The following is a 19,507-nucleotide window of genomic DNA, read 5'->3' on the forward strand; positions in this document are numbered from 1 at the left end:
AATTTAACTTTTTATTTAAAAATAAATTTAGGCTTAACAGAAAAGTTGCATACACCCAAAGCTATGGTATTTCTCAGATGCTGTTACTATTCCATTCTTGGTGTTCCTCCATGCACTTTGTACGTGCATCTTTCAGTACACGCCTCATAGTATTGTTGCTTTTTTGTCTTCCCAGCCAGCCTTTGAGTTCATTGAGGGTGGAGATGCTGAATGGAAGCTTAAGTAATACGTGCATGTAGTTAAGATCTTATCAAGCATTTAAAATACCTATTTCCTGGAAAAGGGAAGGAGAGAATCATAGAGAGGCAGTCTGTGCATCTAGAAGATATTTTGGTGTTTGTTAGATGTGGGCTAATGAAAGACAGTTGGGAAGAGAATTCAGCTGTGATTGAGCGAGGCACTTGGTGTGGCACTTTGACATACACTCTCTTACTGGGTTAATTTGACCCTCACAGTGAGCTGTGAGAGAGCTGCGATCTCATCTTACAGTTAAGGAGACTAAGTGGTTCGCCCACGGTCACACTCGTCCAGTAATAGTAAACAGCTTACACAACGTCGAATGAGGGAGGGACTGAGTCTGACTGCAGCCCCATGCGGACACGTCTTCCCTCTGCTGCCCAGCGGTACCAACACCAGATTGCGGTGGTGAGCTTTGCGGATGTTGTAATCTTTTAGGGGAATGCTGTCCATGAGAGCATGTTTCTATTTTTGAAATGGAAACCAGTGAGAACGTATGGTTTATTAATAAAAATTGACTGTAAGCCAATGTTAGAATGTGTTTTTCTCTTTGAACTGAGGTTTGTATGTATAGACATCAGTTGTTTTGACTATCCTTTTTACCCTAATTTCAAATAGCATTACAACCAAATAAACCAGCATGAATCTCCTTCGACACTGTCACGTTTCTCCATGATTTCTACGGCTAATCAATTTCAGTAGTTAGCTTATTTGAAAGTAGTTGTCATTTAGTCAGAGGTTTCCTAGAAGTAATAAGTTTGTTTGGAAACTATATCTGATTAAATGCCAACTTCTTATATAAGCTTCCTTTGAGTTCTTAGTGTCTTTCTAAATAAGAAGATAATCTCTGCTTCATAGTAGTAGAATATCTTCTGTGACTCATTTTTACCTCATTATAAATACATAGTGTGTGATGAACAAGTAGATAGATGTGGCAAGAGCTGTAATAGTTTTCTCCCTTTGTTATCTTAGATAAGGACACTTCCTAATTACAAAGTAGGCACTGAAATTATAACTATGGTCAGTCACTATGAGCCTGAGTGGGTAAATGTCACCTCATTTAAAAGAAGTATGTCACACAGAGTACACTGTAATATTGTATTTTTAGTTGATTCAACAAGCACCTATTATGCTGGGTAATTACTCACTGGAGATTGAGGAGTGAACAATGTTGTTGAAATTAATGTCAGAGAAAGCGAAGTCTATCTTGGATTATTGATTACCTTTGAAATATTCTTTGCTGTTGTTTGCAACCAAATCTCCTCACATCTACTCCAGGCTCTTAGGAAGAAGAGATAATGGATTTTACTGCACATTTAAGAAAGTAACAATCATGATATGAGTCACCTTCTCCTCATAAAGTTAATTTAAAATACTTCCAAACTCAGTCTTAATTATTTAGATTAATCATTGCATGCAGACCAGATAGTTTGAAATTCAGAACCTTTCATTTTAAAAGTTCAACACAAAATTTCATGTAAGTGAAGTTAGTCATTTTTCATGTTATAAAGCTCTCCAGCTTATAATAATAAGAGCCAATATTGGTTAAACCCTTACTATGTGCCACACACTGTTCTAAGCTCTCATTATGTATTATAACTCACTGAGTACTTACCACGTCCTCTGTGGTATATTCTGTTATCCCCATTTCACAGATGTACAAATTCAGGCAAATAGAAGTTAAGTGTCTTGTCCCTGGTCACATAGATTATAAATAATGGAAAGGTATTTAAAACTTTGGTATTTGGAATCCAGAGCCCAGTACTCTTATTTACTACACTATTATTTGCATGTACTTAAATATGTGGACACATAAACACATATCTGTTTTACATGTACTTAGTCATTTTTTGAATCTTTAGTGATGTGGATAGCACATTTCTTGAAATGTTGAAATAATGTAATCTGTGTGGCATTCTCCCTTTTCCCTCTACTATTTAATGTAATTCTACCTTTCAATAAAAAAAAGTTACTATAAAACGTTTGATAATAAAAGTTGCAGATTCTCCTTCGCAGGTCCTTCAGGCATGGATTTCTTACCTGTGGTTCAACAAGAGGAGGAAGAAAAGGTTAGAGGAGAGAAACACACTCTTGAATTGAGTTTGTGTGAAGACTTTATCTTTTGAAACCCCTTATCAGAGTTGTCCTGATTTGAAATTGAAATGTCTTTTATATATCGTTCCATTTTTAAAGATGTTTGTGTGGGAAACATTCATTTTCACACACTGGATGAACTAACTAGTAGACATTTTGATAGTGTGAGGGCATTCATCTTGAAGATGAACAAGTCTGCTGGCTTGTTCCTTTCTCACGCTCAGTCCAGGGGTTGCTTATATCCACGCAGGGCAGGGAGGCGTGTGTCTAACCTGACTTTGCAGTTGGGGGTTCCCAGGGCCGTGCATCTTAGTTGGAGTCACCACTTTATGTTTTGCCATTGATTAAATAATGAGCTTTTCTTCTATGGCTGTCACAGGCTTTGTATCTCTGTTCATAGCAGCTTCTTCAATTAAAAAAAAAATAAAACACAACAAAGCAAGGCAAAAATAGGTTAAATCCTTAGAGGCAGCTCATTTACTGTCTCAGTTCCTTTCCCTTCTATTTTTAAGATTTGTTCTAAAGAGTGAATCATTCTTGAGAAAGAGTGTAGCTTGTATTGAAAAACATAATTTCTACTCTACAAATATCTTGGAACAAAAATCAAACCTAAGTGCTGATGGGATGAATCGTGTTAGGATACATTGAGGAATGGAGCTAAATGATTTTCCTGGGGAGAGTATACCTTGTAGACATGACATGAGCCATCTTGAGGAACTGAGGGAGGCAGCTTGGACATATTTTTGAACTATTTGAAAAACAAATAAGTGAACTCTTAGCATTTTACTTTTTTTAGTTTTTGAAATATTGACATGGAGTAACAGTAAAGCATAGAGGCTGATCGTGTTTTTGTTTTAGAATTTATGCTTTATGTGTGTGTTGGAGTCTAAAGTGAAAAAGTTATGAATCACTTTTTGGTATTGTTATAAAAGAGGATTGGAATATAAATATTTCATATTAATTTATGCTAAATAATGTTATCTGATATGATGCCCTTGGTTTACAGTACTCATGGACTCATTAGTGCTTGAAAAGTAAAGATATTATTCTTTTTCCTCAGAAACGTGCTAAGGGACAAGTGTTATTTGACAGAGTGTGTGAACATCTCAATCTCTTGGAGAAGGACTACTTTGGACTTGTGTTTCAGGAGAACCCTGAGCAGAAAGTAAGTGATTTCAAGTTTGTTTATATCATCTTAGAAAAATACTGTGGGTAACCTGTGTAAAATTTAGCTTTCAAATAACTTATTTTATGTTTTTACTATGACATATTTTATGTTCATTGGGGAAATTTGGAAAGATCAAAAACTTGTGTTTTCACATATAACTTTTTGCTATTGTGTGTTTGTATGCTTTTCTACTTATATCGTAAGCAGACAGAATGGAATATCTTATACTACATTAATTGTTAGAAACTGAAAGAACTGGTTTTAAAATTTTTATGTTGAATTTTTAGCTCTTGAATTCCCCTGTATTCTAGGAATTAAGCTTGTCTGAAAATCAGGGAAGGAGGCATATTGGAAGAAATGTCAAGGGAATCCATTTGTACTTGTCTGGAGAGAGTGTTTGCCTTGCTGAACAGATTAGTGGCTGTGTGGGGTGAAGGTGTTCCTTGCCCTGTGGTGTGGGTTATTGGGGGCAAAAAGAAAGGCAGGGCCCCGCCTGACTCAGGTGGTAGACTCAGGCCCCGCCTGACTAGGAGGGCCAAAATCAAGGTGCCAGCCAATTCAGTGTCTGGTGAGGGCCCCCTTCCTGGCTCGTGGACAGGGCCTTCTCATGGTGTCCTCACATGGTGGAAGGAGCAAGAGAGCTCTCCAAAGCCTCTTTTATAAGGCCACTAATCCCATTCATGTGGGCTCCACCTGCATGACCTAATCACCCCCAAAGGCCCCAACTCCAAATACTATCACGTTGGGGATTAACTTTCAGCATGTGAATTTTGGGGCAGGACCCAAACATTCAGTCTCTAGCACTTTCCTCTTTGTTGAGGAAGGACTGCTCCTTTTCTATTTCACTTTCTGAGTATTGGGACTTAACTCTGGAGGAGAAGATACTAAGTATAGGAGAGAAGAGTGAAGGTTTGTTCCAGGGTTACACCTAAAGTGAAGCCCTTTTAAGTCTGTTAGATGGTGGCTGTGGGCAGACTCACTGTGATCGTTCTGTCTGAGGATGCACAGAGAGAGCACTTGGTCACAGTGCACTTTCCAGCGCCTAACGTTCACGTCACAGTCAGTTGGTAGATGGATATAGGCTGTAAATTTTATTTGCCCGCATGCCATCATTATTTGTATTTATACATCCTGGTAATGAAATATAAGGTACTAAGAGTGATAATTATATATAAATTAAATTTTCTCAACTTACTTAGTTTGAAATCTTTGACTCCTAATTTGTGGTTTAATTCTACATTTAAACTGAAGACAATTAAATTGCATGCCTGCCTGCTGAATAGTGTGTGAGCATTCTCATTAGAACTCTGTTTGGAGTACTTTTCTTAGAAGTAATAACATATTAGACATTCGACTAAATGAACTAGGTGCTCTTTTTAGACTTTAAATTATAAGGTAGTCTTGATAATGTTTCCAACCATGTGCCCTTTTATTGGCCCTCAGAGCTGCAAAAGAGAAAGTGATGGAAATTTGGCTGTCATTACCCACTTTTTCTGAGATTACATTTTGGTACATTCACAGGAGCATTTAATCTTTTTAAAAAAGGAAGACCATCTAATATGTTGTAGAATATGTAGAATAACATGTTCTGTTAGTAGAAATAGGATATGCTACATTAAGACATATGGTATTTCTGAAACAGTAGATTGCGTGAGAAAGTGGCGTTTAGATAGAAGGATTCACTATTTTTTATTTTGCTGACTCTTATGTGTCTAATCTATATCTTTCACCTGAATCTCAGACTCATATACTTCACTGCCTACTGGACACTACACTCAGTTGTCTTAAAGCAAACGCATCATCTTCCTCTTAAACTTCATTTGTTCCCTGAAGAGTGGGGAGAGGTTCCTTCTACTTTTTATACCTCTTTTCATTGCCTATCAGTCAACAAGTTCTGTCTCTTCTACCTGCTAACATCCCTCTTTTGGTTCTCTTTGTCCACAGTTCTTGCTTTGGTTTAGGCTCCTGTCATCTCTTGCTTTGAATATTTTATTAGCCTCCTAACTGGTCTAACTGTCCAGTCTCAGGCCTCTGTGATCATTCTTCACCTTGCTGCTAGATCGAACTCTCGAGAAGGCATATCCCATCTTGGCACTCATTGGCTTCAAACCATTTAATGGATACAATCTAACCCTCTTAGTGTGAATTACAGTCTTGGTCCTGTGACTTGCGTCTACTTCTTTACCTTCATTTCTCAGTAACCTCTCACATACAGTCCATATTGAACTCACTCCAAATTTCTCTCCTAAGGGGAGCTTTGCCAGTCCATACTATATCTGCTTGAACATACTATCCCTCACATTTAGAATATCCTTCTCATTTTTTTTGGTATCTGAATGTCTACTCTCCCTTAAGATCCAACTTAGGTATCCTACTCTATGAGATTTTCCTTGACTGTTTTCCACCACCATCCCTCCCGCCCCCAACTCGAGGATTGAGTTGACAGTTCAGTCATCTAGACATTTAGCACAAACCTTATTTGTTTATCGGTCTTTCTCCCCATTGCTCTAGGAACTTCTTGAGGGTAGAGGCCTCCTTACCTTTTATCTGTGTAACATCTGTATATCTAGACATTATCAAATATTTTAAATATACTACCTGTGTGCCATCTCACACCCATTAAGATGGCCACTATAAAAAAACAAAACAAAAAACCCAGAAAATAACAAATGTTGCCGAGGATGTGAAAAAATTGGAATCCCTGTGCACTGGTGATGGGAAGGTAGTATGGTGCAGCTATTAGGAAAACAGTATAGAGGTTACTCAAAAAATTATAAATAGAATTACCAAGTGATCTAGCAATCTTACTTCTGGGTATATATCCAAAAGAATTGAAAGCAGGATCTTGAAGAGACATTTGCATACCTGTGTTCATTGCAGCATACTCACAATAGCCAAGAGATAGAAGCAACCCAGATGTTTCTTGATGGATGAATTGGATAAACAAAATGTGGCATATACAAGGTGTGGTGAATGGAATGTTATTGAGCCTTAAAGAAGGAAATCTTGTTCATCCTATAACATGGATGAACCTAGAGGATATTATATTGAGTGAAGTTAATCACAAAAAGACAAGTACTGTATGAGTCACTTATATGAGGTATCCCCTAGTCAAACCCATGGAAACAAAGTAAAATGGTGATTACCTGGGAGTGGGGGGAGGAGAAAATGGGAAGTTGTTGTTCAATAGGTATAGAGTTTGTTTTGCAAAATGAAGAAGTTCTAGAATCTGTTGCACAACAATGTGATATAGTTAGCGCTACTGAACTGTACACTAACAGTTGGTTAAGAGGGTAGATTTTTATGGTACGTGTTTTTTACCACAATTAAAAAAAATACGACCTGTGTGCAAACCAGTGTACTTCTGCAACTCTAGCAGTAAATCATTAAGACATAGACCCTGCCTTCATGGATGTCCCCACTTAGTCCTAGTTGAGAAGACAGAGTGAAAAAACCTGAATTACACAGTTACTAAATTTTGATTACTGTTCTACAGGAAAGATTCAGGTTATTAACGGGGAAGACTTCTTAGGAGAGAATGATGCTTAAGGAGAGATCTGAAGTGTGAGTGGGCTTTGGGCGAAGGGACATGGGAAGCACACATACAGGGCCCTGGGCAGGAATAGCTGTCCGCTTGCTAAATGGAAAGACATCTGTTGTGGTTAATGGGGGGAGACTGGGTGTTGATAAGGGGTCAGATTATGCAGGGCTATCTAGGCTATATATGTCTATATTTCAAGGCTTGGGAGATCTCCTTTATCCTAAGAAAAATGATTAGTCATTGATAGGCTGACACAGTGATGTAAGACAACCAGTCTAGCCTTTAAAAAGGTCTGAGAGAGGGAATATGAGCAGGACTGCTCACCCAAAGCACAAAAGTAGCCTCAGTTGAGGTTGTGGTAGTGAAGGTAGACGAGCCAATGATTTAGGAGAGATGTGGATTGCTGTTGACAGTCCGGCTGAGATTGGAGGTCATAAAACTGTGATGGCAGCAGAATACATTGGTGTGTGCTTCTCTAATTGCTCTCTGCACCCTGGGTATAACAGTGGAGAAATGGGGTATTAAAGGGGAGTTGGCTATGTTCACGGTAGTTATGGTAAGAGGGCAAAAGATTGAGAAAACTGGAGATCCTGATGCACAGGTTATCAAGCTGATTATTCAGAGGATCACAGGAACATAACTGAAGCTGAAATGGGCTGATAGGCTGGGAGAAAATGGCTGGGACCAAGGGATGAAAGTCCAAAGAAGTCGACGGGCAGGTACAGTGAGAATAACTGGCTAGAAGACTTAGGAGAGGAAATGATTGCATCTGAGAATGGAACAGTGACATCTACTGAGGTGGAGACCTCTGTGTGGTGACACAACTGAGTGTTCAGCTATGAAAAGGGATGGCTGAGGTCAAGGAGAGGCTAAGGTCATTAGGGCAGAGACTATTAAGGTTAAGTTTGGAGGGGTTCTCCATAAGGTTCTCATCGACAAAAAAGCTAATAGTAAACAGGGAACTCATAATTCCTTATTTTACTCTTTAGTTCCTCTTACAAAATTCGAGATGAAAATGCTCACAAAATTAGGCGCACACTTATCTAGGCTTTAACTATAGAACAGTGGGAGAATAAACAGCGGGGTGTCCTTTCTGAAATACTCACTTTTCAGGAAATCAGTGCTTACATGTGATTGGCAGTATATTTAATCATTCATATATAATCTGATTTGCCTTTGCAACTTTTGTGTTGTGTATATTTTGTTTTATTCCTTCTTGCTTATGTAGACAAAATCCAGTCCTCAAGACGTCTGGGCTAAAGAACTCTTACTTTTCAAATATAGATTTGTATCGTGTCCTTTTCTTTTTCCATAGAAACTTATTACTATCGCACCAACTCAACTCATGCAATTTCAACGATAGGATACTATAGGAAATAGGATTTAAACTGCTTTTTAAAATGCTGAATATTATCTATATTTATGTACGTTTTCAGTCATTGATCATTTCAACGTATTGCAATGTAAAGCCATGGTTATTTGTATGAAAATTTTCCATGGAAAGGAATATCTCATCTTATTTTAGTGTAGTGCTGTGTCTCTCATGGTTGGAAGCCTTCCACTTTACTCTTGAGTATGAAAATCTATCATTATTAGTGTTAGAACTTTTTAATGTCTGTAGAGAACTCATGTAAACTTTACTATGGAAAATTTCGTTAGAAATATGTGAAATCAAGCAACCTGTTATTCTTTTATACACAGAATTCCCCGTCCATATAGTTCTTGTATTCATGTCTAAAAGGAACCATCATTAAGGATTTTGGACTATCTTTAAAGGGAAAATATTGTCTTGAATTTTTGATGTTAACAGAGTTTGGCCTCTAGACCAGGGTTTTTAATGTCATTTTGCTTCAAGTCATATTGAAAGGGGAGCTTGTTTGAAGTGTGGTTGATATCCACAACTAACTTTATGAAAATTGATAAACGCATTTCTCTGATGGCCAGACCATTTCCTCCCCCAGAAACTAGAACTAAAAACTCTCGTATTAAACTGTTTGTCACATATAAACTATTCTTCAATAAAATTCTATATTCAATCCAGTTACACCTTATAATACCGCAGACAGGTGTTGGAATCATGTTCTCCCAGATGCATAGTGATTGTTACACTGTAACAGAGGGCCTGTAAGGTTTCTGCTAACACCAACGTGATGGCAGTGTTCTTAGACTTAATTTAGACAGAGGTATAATAAAGGGGATCTGCTTCAGTGCTCTAAATTCTTAAAGGAAAATGCAGATTTTAGACAAAATTATTCTTTGCTTTTAACATTTGGTAATAGGGTGTGTGTTGGATTAAGTTTAATTTCTCTCACCTGGCAAAATTGACAAGCACCAATTTTGAAGGCATGGCTAGGCATTTGGAAAAACTTCTAACTCTGGGGTCTTAGCATCTACCCTGAAGGAGAATTAGGTGAGATAGATATTTTTGGGAAGGAGGGAATTAGAAGATAGATTTTGTGACTGTATCTTGAGCTGTTTTCTATATCTAGTGTGGCCAGTGGCCCCAGACAGGCAGCTGGCTGCATGTTCAGACTGCTGATGAGATGCTGCCGGTCGATGGGCTTGAGTGCTCACGTTTGCCAGGTGAAAGTGGTTAGCACTTCTGTGGAATAAAAAGACTGTGGCTCTTGACGTTATTTGATACAGCTGTTCAGTGTGATGGGGAGGAAGCAGTCACCTGCTAGGGCTTTCTGCAGGAGGCCGTCAACAATTAGAATATTTAACCAGTGCAGGCTGGAGGTCTTCCTGACAAGCCAGTTAAAGGACTTGAAAAACGTCTCTCTACATTTGACTTCCGTTAAAGACAGGAATTTCTACACAAAAAGAAAGCTCTGGTTCTGCTACTCAAATGGTGGTGCAGGGCCCAGTAGCGTCACCACTCAGAAGCTTGTTAGCAGTGAGGAATTCCGGGTCCTCACCCTGGACTTACTGACTTGTAATCTGCATTTTAACTAGATCTTCAGGTAATTCACATATACCTTTAGGCTTGAGAAGCACTGTTCGAGGGGATAAATGCTCTTTTGAGGTGGCAGAGAGAATGATAGGACTTTGGGATGTCAAGAAAGCCAAGAAAGTAGGGGGCCCTAATAACCCAAGTGGCTCGGGGTGGCAGGATGTTCTGGTACTCATAGCCTCTTACGTGGGAGTGAGGCTGTTTGCAGTCAGCCTGGACATTTGGACCATATAGTCTCAGGTTTCTTCTAACACCAACATCCTATGAATATAAATAGAGTGATTCATCATCAAGCTTTTATATTTTTCTAGATGTTTCTGTTGTTGGAAGATAATTGAGAATCACCTTTATTTAACACTTTTTCTGAGAACCAGTAAAATATTACAGGGAAATACCGGAAGACTTGGTGTTAACCAAGACTGTTCCGCCCTCAGATTTGCAGTGGGTAAGAGAGCAGGATTAAGGAGCTTCTCTAATTAACTGACAGAAAGACTTAAGTGTGAAAAAAAAAAAAATGTGTATAGCTGTTTGCTGCTTAGTTAAAAATTTTTTCTCTAACCTTCCAAGGCAGGTTTTTGGTTTTAACTTTTTCTTTGTGCCTAGATTCCTTTAACAGTCTGGTGAATTCTGTGGGCTGCTTCTCAGAACAGTGTTTGAAATGTATGATTATAAAAAACAGGCCTATGAAGGAAGCCAATAAATAACATTCTCAACATATTAATTTAAAAAATTGGGATAAATTCATCATTAATATCTAACCCCTACTGTGATTTCAAAATATTGATTAGCATAAATGATATTTTAAGATCTGCAACTACTATAATGTGCTGTGGAAATAGATTTGATTCCTATGAGTGACAAAGCTAAAGGCACTGCTGATATTAGCCAGGTTTTTTTTGTTTTTCCCCCTACATTCATAATTAATAGTAATGTTAAATTTCAGCTAAAGGTTAATGAAGATAAAGATGTAACATTTCCCCCCCCCAGCTGATTCACAGACTCTTGATTTCATGTTCTAAGGTGATTTAATAACACTGACATTCTAGGACCACATTTTAATTTTAATTTACTTTTGTTGGAAGCCTGTGATAGGATTCTCTAGGGAGAAGGGGTCTGATTTTTAATCTCATCTGGCCCATGACTACAGTGCGTGTATTTTTTGAATCCAGAGTCTGATTTATTAACTTTCTGTGGGTAGAAGTAGTCACATAAATATTAACTTCTTTAATATATGTAATATATCTCCTTTGGAAATAAAAAATTATGTGAAGAAGGGATATATACTGAAAGGTGATAGAACAATTTAATTTTATCATTGCCAAAAAACATCTACTATTAAAGGCACTAGATAAAGTCCATTGCATGTGTACTTACTCTTCAGGAAGCATTTGAATGAATGTTTGAAGAGAACAACCCCATGGGGTAGATGATATGATCTTCATCTTGAAGTTGAGGAAACCGAGGCTTAAAGAAGACAGGGAATGAGCCCAAGGTCACAGAGTTGGTGGAAAGCCAGAATTTGACTCCATGTAGTTCTGATTCCAAAGTCTATGTATGTGGCAGCCAAATCTTTAAAAAATGGGAATGGTGCACTATAATCTGTCATGGTGTGTGTGAGTGTGTGCATTTATGTCATTCTCTGATGGCTTTTTCCATCTTTTTGCATCTGCTTCTTGATCCACCCAGCACTCCTCAAGTGTCAGAACCAAGAAATTCTTTTTTATTATTTATCTGTTAAAAAGAGTTTTATGTCTACTATTTACTTATAATTGATAATGCAGATAATAGACTGATATTTCTTTTAAAAGTCATATTAAGGCATTTTTGGTATTTTTACTTATGAATTTATGACCCTAGGCAATAAAATTGTATCCCACTCATGATCTAAGTGCTCATTGGAGCTAATTATTCAAATAAAAATAAACCTAAGACAAATAATATAACCTGTGGTCTTTTAAATTGATCACAGCATGGGAAGGGAGGAGACAAGCAGTGGGCCACCAGCCAACAGGTGTTAATTTAGTACTTACACTGGTTGCCTAGAACTGCCAAGTCCTGTGAAGGATGCAGGGGATAATGGTCTATCCTGGCCTTGCAATGACCTCCTTACTCCTGGGTGGGAATGGAGTTCACAGTGTGGAAGTGGGTGTGGTTAGCAGATGGGTACCAAAGGGCAAACCAGGTCGGTGGATGCAACAAGTCCTCTCTGCTGCCGCTGTTTGATCATATCGGGTAAACTCTGCCCGCTCAGTTTTTGGATGGGCTCTGAAATAAAGAGAATACGCCGCTTTGGTCTTAATATTGTGCCTGGCAGTGTTGTGGAAAGTGGCCCGAGAATGACAGCGAGTCTGAATGTGGTTGGCTGGCGCACAGAAACTTATTACTCATACTCCTGGGTCTGCAGAGCCAGACTGACTCTCTGCGTGCTGTGCAGAAACTGTCGGGTGACTTGTACGAGGCTTTGGTGCTTCATGTGAGAATGGACGGTGCCGGTGGCTGGGACACAGGGTTACTCCTTGGGGTTACAGAAGATGATGCTGCTTCCACCCTCTTCCTCCGAGAACAGAAAGGTCTTTTCTTTTCTTTTTTTTTTTTTTTTGCTGTTCTGTGAGAGACATCTATACCAATTGTCACACAGTGAAACTGGGGATTTGGAAGGGTGTGTCTAGGCCTTTAATAAGACCAGTAGTTTCCCCTCCCCTCTCTTCTTTCTTCTGTGCTCATGTTGTGAGGGATTTTTTTCCTTTTCAGTTTGGCACGAGTTGTGTCTGATTCAGTTTCTCTTGCTGTGGTTGTTACTTCCTTGGATGAAACACCACAACACTTTTGACTCTCCTTCCCTCTCCCCCAGCCGCTCCCCTCTCTGGGCCAGAGGCTGAACGATGTGCTTTTCTCATCCTTGTGCCTCATGATAGCCCGCCACTTGGGAGCCAGCTGTTGCGTGGACAGCTGCTGCGGGGCCGGGAAGCTGAATGCCAGGCTCTCTTCTCGGGGGAGAAGTAGAGCTGCTCCTTGACGCAGCACTGGAGGTACCGTGAGAGGGTCCCATTGGCCCTGCACATCAGTGGGCCATGCAGCTGGGCCACCAGTGCTATGAAACTTAGACCAAGCTCTGGTAACTCTTTGTTGAGAGGGTTGAATATAGCCAGTGTTAGAACAGGGCCATGCACACCTTGGATCCTTGCTGCCCTGAGTATAAGCCCTGAATGGTACAGTAAGACCCGTGGGGCGGGGGGGGGGGGGGGGTCTGTGCAGCTTTGCTTTCAAAGCATCCTGTTGTTACTACTTCTTAATAGTGTGTAAGTTAATGTTCCGTTGTACCCATTCAACATATTGTTAAGATAGTAGGTTATAATTTTCTATGTAGCAGTAAACATTTTAATTGTTTGCTTTACGTATCTGAATAAAATTCTGTTTAAACACAGATGTTATAATACATGATTTGGGATGCTTTTAGAATGAATGAAACGTATTTATTCTAAAGCCAATTATTTGAGTCAGTTTAATATATCTCAAAAATGTAATTGTTCTATTAGTGAAGATAAAGTGAACTTTAATAATGACTTGAGGATAAGGTAGGAGAAGTATAAAAAAAAAACACCTATATATAGCATATACATAAACACACACACATATGCAAATTTTTTTTTATTGGATACATCTTTTGCCTGTAGCTTTAAAAAACAAATATTTAATGTCCTTAGAGGGTTTGAACCTATTAGTTCAAATTTGGTCTTTTTCGCTTTAAGATATTATAGTGGTTTCCTAGAATCTTTTTTAACTTTCTCAAAGGGTGGAAATAAAGGAAAAGTGAAAGGGAGTTCCTTATGATTGTGACTTTCAACTTGGAATGAAGTTTTAAAAGGATGTTTAAATCTTCCAGGAAGGAAAATACTGGCTCCAATCTGACAGTACTTCTCCATGGCGTTGTACAGTTGCAGGCAAAAACAAAGTTTAAGGAGGAATTGGCTTTAGGAGTTGAAATAATTGTGTTTGATGGGGGTATGTGTACTTTTAACCAATAGTTTCCAATTCACATTTTATCAATGAATAAGAGCCAATTATTGTCCTTGACTGAACTCTCATTTCAGTGTCCACAGGGGCTGTTTGCTGGCAGTACTACTATAGAATAAAGACTAGATGCAGATGTATTACATCTCGTCATTTGGGTAGATGTTTGATTTCACATCCAAGAAAATGAGGCCCAAGAGACCCCCCCCCCTTAAAGTGTTTTAATATTTTATTTATAACACACACACAAACACGCATTCAAAAACAAATCAGTGCTGAGCCCAGTGGAATGCTAGTAGCTGTTTGCATAGGACTTCGTTAAAATGTTTACACTTAAATAAGTACGTGAACTGTAAACTGTTCCATTTTGGACTCTGGATTATTTCCTATGGGTTAATTAACCTTTTTTTTCTCCCCCTGCAGAACTGGCTAGATCCCGCAAAAGAAATAAAGAGACAGCTGCGAAGTGAGTATTAAAATCATCATACTTTGAAGTTATCAAGTTAATCTTTACATCTATGTTTTTCTATCTTTACTAAAATTCACAGGAATGTAAGCTAGAATAAGATAGTGATAGAATGATCAGCTCTATTTTGCATTCATATCATGTAGGAAGTTGAGACTCAACAATGTTTCTGTAGAATCATGACTTTATTTTGGTCGTGGCTTAGGGACTCCTCTACTGGTCAAGAGGTTATAGACTCCTCTTCTTAAATATTCCCTCACAGTGTCTACCACTGTGAAGCAACACCTGATCTTTATCTCTGGGGAAAAGTCTGAGAAGCTGCTTTTCTGTAACTTTCCCTTTTTATATGAAATGTACCCAAGAGAGCCCTGTTACTCTTGCTTTGTCTACTTGATTTTGGCTGTGTGTCCAATTAGTTTAATTAGTAAGCATACCTCTGGCTCCAGAGGCACATGGATGCACTACTTCTGGATGTCCTGGAGTGAGGGTTTGAGGAGTGAAGGGCATGCAAAATGATCCTTCAGGTCCTCTGAGGTGTGTGCCTTCTCTCCTCCTGTGGCCACGTTTTGTGCCCTGAGTCTGGGTTTGTTCTTAGTTCTGCTTGTCCCTTTCTTCCATTTCCCCTTTTGTTCTTACTGTCGTCTCCCTTAGTGACTTATGTGTCCCACTCTATCTAACCAGCTTCAGTTCCCTCCTGTGGCTGGTTTTGTGATATCTGCATCACGAATCATTATCGCCTCAGAGCAATCTCTAATAGGGGATCTGGCTACTCAATTTACTTCAGGGTCTGTGAATGACTTAAGCAGAAAAGGGAGGGAGCCACAAACAGCTGGACTGTTTAGACAAGAGAACAAAATTCTTACCAGCCCTTTGGACGGTGGGCCCCAGAGCTGTCCAGGGAGAAGCCATTTCCCTGAGCGCCAGCCTGCAGGACGCTCTTTGCACTGTTGGTTTCATTTCCCTACTTGTTTATTATTCCCAGCGTCAAAACACTGGAACACATCTATGCTTTTCCCTTCTGTTCCTTTCTGTCTACCTTCCGTCTCATTTTCAGTTCGCCACATTTGTTTTCTTTATTTCTTTTTCTTTCTCTCTCAAATTATTAATACTTTTGGGAGTTTTCCTTTCATTTCTTTCCTTCTCTGCTCTCCTTTTTTTTTTACTGAGTGTATACCTTATTTTTCCTATTTCCTCTCCTTGTAGACTCATCTTTCTTTTCATTTTTTAAATATCTTTGATTAGAGTGACCTTCCTGATTTGCCCAGGACTGAGTGAGGGCCTGAGGGGTTTCTCAGGATGTGGGACTTTTAGTGCTAACTGGGGTGGTTGGTCACCCTATCTTCTGACTATTATCCCTGGCTTTCCATCCTTCCCTCCCTCCCTCCCCCACCCCTCTGCCCTGCATTTATTATCTTGGTGTTTCATCCATTCGTGTTTGCTTCATAGTAGAAAAGGGGGAAAGTAAAGAAAAGGAGTAATTAGACAGAGATACATTATGCTTACATTATGGAAGAAACTGTACCAGAAAGCTTCGGAACTTTCTCTAGTCCCTTCTGCGGTTGTTAAAACTCGGCCAAGTGCGTGAATTCAAAAAGGTATGGATGCTTGGTTCTTTCACTTTCTCTGAAACCCTACTTGCCAAGTGACCCAAACCATGGACGGAACAGGATAACCTCTGAAACATGATTGATGTTCCATTGAATTTGTTTCCTATAGTTTTGCTTTGGCTTTTGTTGGATTATGTTTGTGTGCTACTCACTTCAGAGTCATGGAGCTATCCTAACTTTTGGAAGGCAAGACTCTTTCTTGCTGATTATGAATCACGATCTTACGTTTTGATTATTTGTGAAGTTTTTTTTTAGAGTTATTTCAGGACTTTTGCCCTTGTGGTTTGGCAAGAGGAATAACAGTAACACAGGATTTGGCATTTTCAAACTATTGGAGCTAGTTCCCTAAATGGAATCCTGTACCGTCCTGATCATGAAAGCAGGCTGAGGAAATGAAGTTTTAGCTGTTGCATTTTACCCCTTTCTTTCTGCTTGTGTTAAAATGGATGAAAGAACTGTTTGTTCCATCTTAGCCCAACCTCTGCTGTGATTTATTGTCATTCAGTTAACAGAGGTAAACATTAATCTTTTTTGAGTTACTTTTGACAACTGACAGCCTATCAGTTTCTGTGTAAAAGTTGTCTAAAAATCTTTATTTTCTCAAATGTACACAAATAAGACTATATAGATATATAAGGCAATATATCTTAGGCTTGCCTGTATTAATATATAAACAATCCATAGCTAGACTGTTTATATAGCTAGGTAAAAATGACAATAATATATAACTAAATAAAAAGTTTAGCATTATCGGTACAACTTTATCAACTTTAGAATTGGAAATAGAACCTGAAATATGTGTTCTATTAGAAACTTATCCCTGTTGTCATGTCCAGGTAAGCATGTGCTGGGGTTAATACCTAGGAAACAAATAAATAAAGATCCATTAAGAAAAGATATGATAATCCTGTGATGACTTTGCTTAATTATGAGTTTAGTAATTACCTTGAAGAAGTACATATGCATCACAGCCAACCTGGTGCTACTGGCCAAGAAATGGCATGTCTCTTAATACTCAAGAAAGTTCTATATCTTTTTTATGATGTTTTACATGTATAGAGGGAACTTAAATCTTTTTATTAAATTTGGCAGGTTTGCGTTATTAGTAGAATAATGATGTATTGAGCCAAAATCCAGCAAGAGTTCTGTGTATTCACAGTAGCCATTCAGTAACTCTTCATTGACTTCTGAGTGGGAGAAAAGTTAGTGTGTCTACGGTGAGAAAAGAACAAAATGACCCATTGAGCAAGAGAATGGGATTCAAGAAATTTTTCTTCAAGTCCCTAAATGAAAGCAACTGTGAGCCCTTCAAGTATGTGTGAAATGAAATAACACACACACACACACACACACACACACTTTTTATGTTTTTATTTGGAAATACCATGAACTTTGAGTATAACTCTGAATTCAGACCATTGGAATTATTTTGATCACTTTACGAAAATAATACCTGCCCTGTCCCCAGAGTTGAGTGGTTTTTGTTGTTGTTGTTGTTGATTTGTTTTTAAAGCCACTGAAGCATGATAAATCAAACATAAGTTAAGTGGTAATGTATAAATAGCAATGTTTTAACTTTCGTTAAGTCACTATGGCGTGGTTGTTTACTGTATTCCCTGTATGAGTATTCTTAAGCCTAATTTATAAAACCTGGGAAATATTTTTATTGTCTTTAAGTATTGTTGCATTTTATCACTCTCTCCCTTCCAATAGCCCATTAATCATTTCTTGAATAGTTATAGTGGTCATTTGATCATTGCTCCTCTTGCCCCAACAATATAGAAATCCTAAATTTCTTTTTTTTTTAAATAAATTTATTTTATTTATTTTATTTTTGGCTGCGTTGGGTCTTTGTTGCTGAGCGCGGGCTTTTCTCTAGTTGCGGCAGGAAGGGGCTACTCTTGTTGCGGTGCAGGGGCTTCTCATTGCAGTGGCTTCTCTTGTTGCAGAGCATGGGCTCTAGGCACGCGGGCTTCAGTACTTGTGGCGCACGGGCTCAGTAGTTGTGGCTCACGGACTCTAGAGCTCAGGCTCAGTAGTTGTGGCACATGGGCTTAGTTGCTCCGCGGCTTGTGGGATCTTCCCGGACCAGGGCTCAAACCCGTGTCCCCTGCATTGGCAGGCAGATTCTTAACCACTGCACCACCAGGGAAGCCCTCTTTTTTTTAAAGTGTGGAGACTATTTGGCATCTAGAGATCCTGTCGTTAAAACAAATCTTATCTCAGAACTATTACATGAAGTTTATATTAAAATTTTTGCATATTAGATCACCATATAAAACATTTGTTGACATACCAGTAAATGTTTATTAAAAAGTGAACCTGGGGCTGCCGAGGAGGAAGCTGGTGTCCTTGGCAGTGGCTGCACTGACCAGGGAACGTGGTTTACGCACAAGAGAAGAGCATGGGGTCTGGAGCCTCCCGAACTTGGATTAAAATCCTAGCTCTGTAAGGAAAATGTGGTGTATGCATACAATGGAATATTGCGGAGCCTTAAGAAGAAAGGAAATTCTGACTCATGCTACAACATGGATGGATCTTGAGGACATTATGCTAAGTGAAACTAGCCAGTCACAGAAAGAAAAATACTAGTGTGGGTTCAAGCATTCTCGATACTTCCTTCTGTCATCTTCATAAAGTCCTGGGTCACAGAGAGCTGCCAGCTGTTATTACAGCAAGATACCTGCAAAGGGTGGACCCCTTCTGACTCTTGCAGTTAAAATCCCGGTGCCTGGAGTTTCCAGATATTCCATGGCTTGTCCCCGCCTTGAGTGACAGCATGGTGGAGGGGATGGAGCAAGGGGCCTTGGCATCAAGGCTGCAGTGAGAATGGAATAACGCAATGGAAACGTGCAGGTGATAACGGGGATTGGCTGGAATCAGGAGGAGAGGGAAGACGATCGTTTCTGCAAGTAACTATGAAGCCAGGTTATAGGAATTTGTTCTCCACAGTGAAAGCTTCACTTATTAAGAAGCCCTTCACAAAACCTGTGGAAAACGCACAAGCAACGGTTGGCAGTGGCTGTCGCCAGGGGGAATCGTGTAGCTGAGGGAGAAGAGTCACCCTACACCCTTCCAGACCATATTCACATATTTCCTCCCCCAGAAAGCAAATACAGAGTTTAAAACGACCTATTCTTCTTTTCTGGAATATGATTTTTTTTTTTCTTTTTCTGAAATTGAAGTGTAGTTGATTTACAATGTTGTGTTAGTTTCAGGTGCACTGAAAAGTGATTCCGTTACACATATGAAAACAGTCTATTTTTTGGGGGGGGGGATTTTTTAGAAAATAAAAAGAAATGGAGGTATTTGTAATGAGGTGGATGGAGTTAGAGTCTGTCATACAGAGTGAAGTAAGTCAGAAGGAGAAAAACAAATACAGTATGCTAACACATATATATGGAATCTAAGGAAAAAAAAAAAGTGAACC

At 39.0% G+C, this 19,507-nt stretch overlaps 1 protein-coding gene across 16 annotated transcripts in view; it reads left to right on the forward strand.

Moving 5' to 3' along the window:
• EPB41L2 (erythrocyte membrane protein band 4.1 like 2) overlaps positions 1–19,507 on the forward strand; it is a 279,077-nt gene that overhangs the window by 130,523 nt on the left and 129,047 nt on the right. For all 16 annotated transcript variants that reach the window (XR_011074932.1, XM_068551035.1, XM_068551030.1 and 13 more), the window contains 2 exons: positions 3,392–3,496; positions 14,428–14,470. Coding sequence is in view for 15 of the 16 variants with exons in the window: in XM_068551035.1 (XP_068407136.1) it covers positions 3,392–3,496; positions 14,428–14,470 (148 nt within the window). In the remaining variant the exon portion in view is untranslated. The remainder of the gene's footprint in view (positions 1–3,391; positions 3,497–14,427; positions 14,471–19,507) is intronic.

This window comes from Eschrichtius robustus, chromosome 9 (genome assembly GCF_028021215.1).
Source record: "Eschrichtius robustus isolate mEscRob2 chromosome 9, mEscRob2.pri, whole genome shotgun sequence".
NCBI classification, from domain to species: Eukaryota; Metazoa; Chordata; class Mammalia; order Artiodactyla; family Eschrichtiidae; genus Eschrichtius; species Eschrichtius robustus.